Below are 8,200 nucleotides of genomic sequence, written 5' to 3'. Positions count from 1 at the left end.
TACAACTGTAGGCAGTCACTTTACTTTGACATGCTTTACTTGCCAGGAAAATCGGAGGGGTAGGATGCCTTAGAATGTGAGGCAGAAGGTGTCCGGGGCACACTAGTTACCACAGGTACCATGCTGCCAATTCCCAGGCTAGACAAAGATTAACTGCACTTATTTCCAGTTATTGCACACCGATGGCCTCAGCACTTGATATTTCCCATAATTTCCCAAAGTGTTATGTTAAATACAAGCATAGAGGAAAGAAATGATAAACACTCAGCCCAAAATTCTTTAGTCACAATAAAATTAAAAGCCCAGTGACAAATCAGAAAGTTTTAGAAATTGTCCAAAAATTAGCAATGAGAATCTGAGCTTTGCACCCATCAATAATCAGCAAGTAGCTAGGAATTAATGCTGGTGAATGTGGTCCTTAAACTCTGAAGAGTCCTTTGTTAAATTTGACTGAGTTATAATGTGTAATTATTCCCACTATCTACTATTTCAACTTTCACTATTTATTAAAAATAATCCTGGCCATTTTCAAATTTAAAGCCATTTCAATAAAACTAGAGCCGGGACCTGTAATTCACCCACTGTCACCTTCCCTTCCCATCAAGTAAAGGTTATTTCACAAAAAGGGGATGATCCAACATGGCAATACAAAACAGTAGCAACATGTAGCAAGTGTGAGAGAGAACCAGGTACAAGCAGACACTGGGTCAGTAACACATAACTAATCACTAATACCATTCTGACAACAATGTGCAACCAGGAATAGAATGTTACAAGATCAGTGCTTTGTAGTTCAATATAGAACAGTGCATTAAACATTGCAGTCACAACATATTCAAGCTCCTAGTTTACTACCACCATACATTACAACTCCTTCTGCTTAAGCAGGGATATTATCAATTGTACGAGCTGCTGAGACACCATTAAAGGCAGAGTTGTTAATGGTGGGCAGTTCTAAGTATTTGAGAACCTTATAGTAACATTTCATGTGGAATGTTCTAGTACTGAAAATATATACTTTTGCCCCACCTTGCCATGTTCTCTGGGACAGGTTTTTAGAACTCCCTTATCTCATAATAGCTCATCAAAAAAGTTTTTTTGGCATTTAAAGGTTTAGCAAAGACCTGCTTTTTTGGAACTGTAGTACTGGGGAGTAATCATATAGTAAATCTTCTACATCAAGCTGGTTCTTAAGATCCTGGTTTGAGTATAAACCACACTGAAGTCCCATTAGTTCATGGGTAGGAAATAAAAATAGTAATCCTTTCTGTAATTATTGCTGCCATACAAAGAGCTGTTAGAATTGGGTTGCAGGTTGTCTTAGCATAGAATTTTGCTCACACTGAAGCTTCACTAGGAAAATGATCACATGGGGAAAAAAATAAAGCCTCCTGTTCTTTCTAGTTAAATATACTTCTAAGCAGTGGGAAATGTTTAGCTGCTAAAATGCACCCTACAGATTCAGCCACTCTTCCAGACATGCATTCACTTCTCCTAAGGCACATGGTGTCTACTGCTTACTACTTTTTTGAAAGTACTGATTATTGTACTTACCATACACAAAATGTTGAATTTAGCTCTACATGTTAAGGGTAGAAAGTAGGACAGGAAAGATTTAGGCTCTCTGCCTTACTAAGTCCTGAAAGTCACTTATCTCATTGCAGCAGGAAGATATCTTTCATGATGATGTGCAGACACATTTGCACACATCTCCTGGCCAATTTTGAGAAGTAGGGATGCTGGAGCACCCCAGGAGAGCACACACTCTAGCAATCCATAAACCAAATCTGAGGCATACTAACATGATGTAGTGTCTGCTAAGGTCAGAGACTTGCCATTTGTCAGATGCCCATTCAGAACAGGTTCTTCAAGGTCAGTGATTTTGCAGAGGCCTTTATGAATGAAGCCACACAAAATCAATTGCTAAACTGCATACTATCCACCATCTCAGGTTGAAGAACATCTGTGTTCCTCACTGCCAGGGTCACAGGTGACTCCTAATCACAAGTGCAGCTCTCTGCCTCTTTTCACAGCGGCTGTTCAGCTTCAGTGAGGTCTCCTGCTTTGCCTGTGAATAGCTTTAGTCAGGGGCAGCATGCAGAAACCAGGGGAACCTTTAGGGAGGAACATTAGGACATCTCTTGCTAGTCAGCTGTTAAAGTGGCTAAAAGTGAAAAAGGGTGAACACAAGGGCAATCATCCAATTAGCTATGGAGTGGGAGTGGTAGTCCATGACACCAACAGCAGCACAACTGGTCAGCTGCGGTTGGCCCCTAGGTGACCAGGGTGGCAGTGAATGCAACCTGAGTGGCTTCTTTTTAAAAATAGTAAAGATCATTGCACAAAAGTCTGACAAAGTCCCCTAGCTTCTACCCAAAATTCAGAGCTGTGTTTGGGTTATTAGAAAAACTCCTCAGTTATAAAAGTAACAATCCCAGAAGTTCTAAACATGAGCCAATGTTCTGGTATTATTGAAGTGACTTCCCATTAATGTAAATAAATTTATTTACAGTTGGAGAAGTCATTGTGTGACCAGAGCTACATTACCATCTTTACTTTTGCTGACTTTGGAATAGTTTTATTTATGAAGCAACATTATCCAAAAAAGTCTATGTTTAATTGATCAGGCCACAATGATAACTAAGAGTCCAATCCCACTGGAACATTCATAAACCTCTGAAAACAGAGGCTGATGAGCATCCAGTGCAGAGGGGCGGCAGCCACAGCAGCATCTTCCAGCTCTAAGATTTTCTAGGTAGGTTTTGCCCACCTAGCTGGATCATCTCAGCAGGGAAGGGAAGAAGGCTGAAGCAGCCTCTGGCTATCCTGTAGCTTAGGCTCCTTAGTCTCCTCTCCTCCCTGCTGTTTTACTCCTCTCTGGAATTGCTTCCCTGACAGTCAGTGTGGTTCTTTCTACACTGGCTGTCAGGGGGCAGGGTAAAGAGGTAAAGCTCTAATGCCCAGCTTGAAGCACAGTCTCTAACCTTGGCTCTAAAATCCAAAAATCATATGGCCCCTCAGTTACTGTCTGAGGGCCACAGAATCTCTCCCTAAATAGCTTCAGCACTGAGCAAGTCTCACAAAGAGATGGGGTAAGTACTGCCAGCTGATATATGACATGATTAAAATAAGAAAAGCTTTTAGCATCTACTTCAAGGTCATTCTGTAGATATTAAAAAGTACCTGTAACCTAAAAGGACATATGGTTTTGGGTTACCAGCCAAGTGTTACAAGAGGTATGATTCATATGACTTAACCAGAAGATTCATGGTTTTTGAAGGAAAAATGAACACCCAATTTCTATTCCACTTGACAGACAGGGTTTCATAGTTCAGTTGCAGCCAGCATTTGGAAAGTGTATCTCTCAAACAGTAGACATAACATTCAGAACAGACCAAAACTCCACTTTCCAGACGTACCAATGTATATAAAAATAGTTTATCTAAACTTGGGTGGCCTAAACTGTACATGTTTCCTTTTTTGACATACACTTTAACATCTTCTCAAAGAAAACTTTTCCACTTTTAATTTATCAGAGAAGCACTCCCAGGAACAATATCACAAATAACGTGAAGTGTGAGTTGGCAATATTCACACTCTGTACTAATCCTTTTGCAATAGCTCTATGTATGCTAGAAATCTTCAATAACAAAAAGCTTTTAAGTCACCAGCTTACTCCAATGGATGCTGTAAACCTGCAAGCCTTATTCATATTATAAAGAATGCAGCAGAATAAGCTGTCAGTTTTACTTTAGATAAATTGGGAAACTGGTGATTTTTCACCCACCAGAGAAGGTGAGGCTTCTGTTTTCTGATATCCAGTGGAAATAGAACAAATTGAAGTTAGTTATAAAACTAGAGTTCATGGAATCTTCCTTCTCGGAAAAAGGTCAGGACAATTTGGCCGATTTTTTCTTTTTCTTCTCATTTTCTGCAATTTTTAACTTTACTTCTTCAACTGGAAGTGCTCCCAGCTTCTTCTTCTTTGCCTTTTTAACCTTTTCTTTAATAGCTTCAATGTCAATTTTTGTTTCTGCTGAGGCTACATAATGGGAAAAATATTAATATTAGTTGGATTATCTAGGATCAATGAAAGGGAAACTCAAAATTTTGCACATGTTAATTAGGTCTAATTTAAACATGACGTCAACCCCCTCCCCAACAAATATATAGTATATAAATTTACTATATATTGTCAAATATAGTAAATTTTTCATGAGGGATTATACAGCATGAACCTATTTTCCAAAAAGACTAGTCAATCTATGTAATATAGGTCACTGCTATTTCATATCATGGACAACAAACCAGAACACTTTCCTTCCATTAATACTTCTATATAGCAGAAGGAATTACTTTTTTTTAACAAAAGAAGAACATTATCTTACCTTTCTTAGGTTTTACAACTGGCTTTTCTTTGGGTGGAATAAAAGCTTTATTTCTCTCCTCTTGTTTCCTACTAATTGCCTCTGCTTGTTTTGCCTAAAATAAAATGTAAAAAAGCCCGCATTTCAAGTATGTTAAGACCAAAATTAGATATATTTTAAAATAACTTCTCAAATATCAAAGTGACTATACCTTTATCTCCTCCACTCTCTTACGCTTCTTCTGACTTTCTTTCAAGAAATATTCACCACTGGCCAATTCTTTATCGATCTGTAAAATTTACAGTTATGATTAGACATATCCCACACGAAATACGCTTGTTCTCTCATTTAGAAACAAAAAAATTGGAGAGGAGCTCTGAACAAACAATATATTTCATGTGGAAGAAAATGTTCTAAAAGTGTTTATTATTCTGAGACAGAGCAAGCAAATACACATTTTATAATGTATTTTTGTTTTTTCCTTCAGACAATTAATACTATTATTGCTATTATCATTTGCCTTACTATACCACCCAATAGCTTAAGCTTTTGGGAGGATTCATAGAAATTACAGGCCACAAATAAAAGATAGCAAAATACACTAAACTTAAGCAAAATATTTAAAAATTATTTACAATATTTTAAAACAGTTACAGTAAGATCTGAGTTCTGATAAAAATAAGACCCACAAATGCCCCATCAAAGTTCTAACCTCCAGTAAGAAGTTTTTTTTCCCTCCCAAACCCCTTCATGTTCAGTAAAATTTTGGCACTTAACACACCTGACTTTCTGGTTGTGGAGGTGGGAAGGGAGTATATTCTTTCTTGACATTTTTCTTCTTGGGTTCCTTCCGTTTGTTCAAATTCTTGTGTTTGAATTTAGGTAAAAACCGTTCCCAGCTCTGTAATCTTAATTCAGGATCTTTTAGCAATTCCCTTTTAATCATCAGAGTCTTTGAACAAAACACCAAACAGTAAGTTAGAATATAGTATTTACTCAACTCCATGGTTTTTATCTACTGAGAATGAATCAGAAATTTTTAGAACCTAAAATAACCTTTTAGTAGTAGCAAATAGCATCGTGTTTTACCACAAGAAAAGGAAATGCTGGGTGCTATTCAATATAAGCAGTTAATATGTTTCATATGTTTAGACAGAAAGAAGTCATATTCTGTGTGAGTTTGTTTCCAAATTAATCTGTATTCCTCCCTTTAAAAGAATCCTCTAATCAAGGGGCTAGTGAACAGGAACTCTCTCCACCTGCAATGGTGTTCTTCTGGACTCTAGCACCTGCTGCTATGGCTGTCCTGACATCAAAATGGAGTCATTTTGTGGCATGCTAGTATCTAGGCCCTGCAGATTTTCAAGCTGCCAACATGTCGCAAATGAAGCTGGAAGCTATACCTGCCTGAAGGTTAATGGAGCAAATGTCTTTGCACTGGAGGCAATGGTCTATGGGAAAGAAAAAGCAGACCCCTCCCTTCTGCTTCAGCCACTGAATGGTGGAAGGCATATGGATGTATGGTGATTCACTGTGGCTGTCCAGTACCTAAGGATGTAGAATTGCTCTCCCCAAAAAGGATTTTGTTACCAAAAAAGAAAATGTTAAAAAGATAAAAGACACCTCAACTGATAAACTTGTTAGGCTCAAGGGGAAAGAGACCCAAAATAAACAGTGAAAAGTGTTTGTGGCATAAAAAGTTACATTTACCTTGATGTTATATATTGGATGAATATTCTTCAAGGTATCCAGAACAACTTTCCTAACCTAGATTTAAGAAAAGACAGAAAACATTTGTTTTCATTGAAGACTGCTACTATGAACATGAAACAGTCTTTTCAGAACCACTCACTGATCATGCATTGAATAAAAGTATACTGACAACCTAATATTTATTGCCCTATCCAAGGTCTGTCACCTTCTCATATGTTCATTTGTGCAAGTTCTTGCCTGGTTCACCTGTACAACTCCACAGCTTTCAAAAATCCTCACATATTTTGCCTTACATAGCAGGCTCACGGAATCTGGGCTATAATATCAAGTGCTATGATGCTTTAAGACAGAAAAATAATCCTAATGAAACAACTAAGTAATTTCTAGGCCAAATGATAAAAAGTGTTTGCATAGGTGCAAGTCTATCAAGAAAACTGATTTTAAAAGAGACAAATAGATTCTACAACTTGAACTGAACTCCTGAAAATGTTCTCCACTAGGAAAGAGAGATCTTACCTCTTTTAAGCCACTATATGGTCCAAGGGCTGAAACAGTGTTTCCCTGAACCATGATGTAACAGTTGGTCAACAGTTCCAGAGCCTACATCAGAACAAAATATAGCAGATATTTCAAATGTAGAAGTCTTAATGATTACTAAGACTTATATCTTAATGTAATGGCCACCCAGAGAGCATGATGCTAAGGGAAAGCTTTTATACACATAAATAAACAAATAAATATTTTTCATTTACTCATTAGGGAATAAACCTCACTGAACCCATCAGGGCCTAAAAATGGAATAGGCTGTAAGCATATAAGGCATACCTTGAGAGTGGATCCATTGGGACCAATAAGTCGCTGTCTTCTTTTTATAAATCTTTCTCTGTTCCTGACCAGAGAGCCTATTTTAATGATGTCGCATGCAACATCATCTTCCAGGATGCGTACAGCCTGAATAGAACATTAGATACCATCTGCAGTTAAACAGATAAAAGTCTGGGTGGGAATATGCATTCATTCTGAGAAACTATTCTAAAAGAAGATTCTAAATCAAAGTAAACCTGCTAATTCAATTGAATTACTTTTCTAATAAACTGAGGCACATATTTCAGAGTATTGTAAATTTAGTATTTAAAAGGCTATTAGGAAAACAAATTCAGGTAACTTCAAAGGGATGAATGGTAGACACACATTTATTCATTGCTGAACACACCTGCTCAAATGGAACACTTCTTGCTAGGAGCTTAATCAAGTCTCTGGCTCTGATGATTATATACGGGTCAAACGTCTTCTTTGTTGTGTTGACAGTCATGCTTCCTTCAATTAAATCTAAAGCTGCATTTATGTGCTGCAATACAAAGAAACAAGAAATGGCCTATAGAGAAATAGCATTACAGCATCATACTCTAAACAAAGGTTGGTAACAGTCTGTATCTTGAAAACAACAACAACAGAGCATGATAATGCATATAAGTCTGACTTGGGAAGTTTCAAGTAGAATTTTAAATTAACGGCTCACATGGCTGGTGTCAGGCATTTACTGAAGCCTATGCTACTATAGAGGGCCCACTGCCAACCTCCGGGGTTTCTTCTTTCCTTTTGCGGTTCGCACAAGTGAACAATAGAGGAGCAAAAAGAGCAGAAAGCTGCATGTGGTTTGTCCCCTTTGAAAGGTCAGACTGAGTAAGGAAGGAGAATCATGCAAATGGACAGAGGCAACAATGATAAGGAGGTAAAGTCATTAATTGATAACATCTTGCCCAAGAGACTCCAAAACCTGGAGTCTTATTACCTTTTCTACTGCAAACATGACTCTTAACTTCACCCACATGATTGAATTAATCCAAGCATCTGCTAAGGGGTATGTATTATTCCACTGGACATGCAGGCTGCTCAGGTAGCTAATGCTCTGATAAGAGGTATGCTATCTGAGTATTCTAAGAAATATTGCACAGTGAAACAAGCATTATTTTGAGTAGCATTTTATTATAACCCAGTCTGCCCATTTCCATTTATGAAAGTAAGAGTGGTAGTTTTGAGAATCCTCTACCCAACAATGCACCACAAACCACATCTTGCCTTCATGTGCTGTGAGTGTACTCTTGAAGTAAAACAGCCAC

The 8,200-nt window shown here is 37.7% G+C and overlaps 1 protein-coding gene across 7 annotated transcripts in view; it reads right to left on the bottom strand.

The window, feature by feature from the left end:
- KRR1 (KRR1 small subunit processome component homolog) overlaps positions 1-8,200 on the bottom strand; it is a 21,832-nt gene continuing 13,632 nt past the window's right edge. For all 7 annotated transcript variants that reach the window (XM_044455373.1, XM_044455374.1, XM_044455375.1 and 4 more), the window contains 8 exons: positions 7,294-7,428; positions 6,906-7,031; positions 6,597-6,680; positions 6,078-6,134; positions 5,149-5,319; positions 4,579-4,656; positions 4,389-4,482; positions 1-4,042 (listed from right to left, as the gene is read on the bottom strand). In XM_044455373.1, coding sequence (XP_044311308.1) covers positions 3,891-4,042; positions 4,389-4,482; positions 4,579-4,656; positions 5,149-5,319; positions 6,078-6,134; positions 6,597-6,680; positions 6,906-7,031; positions 7,294-7,428 — 897 coding nt within the window. In that variant the 3' untranslated portion in view covers positions 1-3,890. The remainder of the gene's footprint in view (positions 4,043-4,388; positions 4,483-4,578; positions 4,657-5,148; positions 5,320-6,077; positions 6,135-6,596; positions 6,681-6,905; positions 7,032-7,293; positions 7,429-8,200) is intronic.

Source organism: Varanus komodoensis, unplaced genomic scaffold, assembly GCF_004798865.1.
Source record: "Varanus komodoensis strain SLA01 unplaced genomic scaffold, ASM479886v1 scaffold8, whole genome shotgun sequence".
Classification (NCBI taxonomy): Eukaryota; Metazoa; Chordata; class Lepidosauria; order Squamata; family Varanidae; genus Varanus; species Varanus komodoensis.
This window is presented reverse-complemented; position numbering and strand designations above follow the sequence as displayed.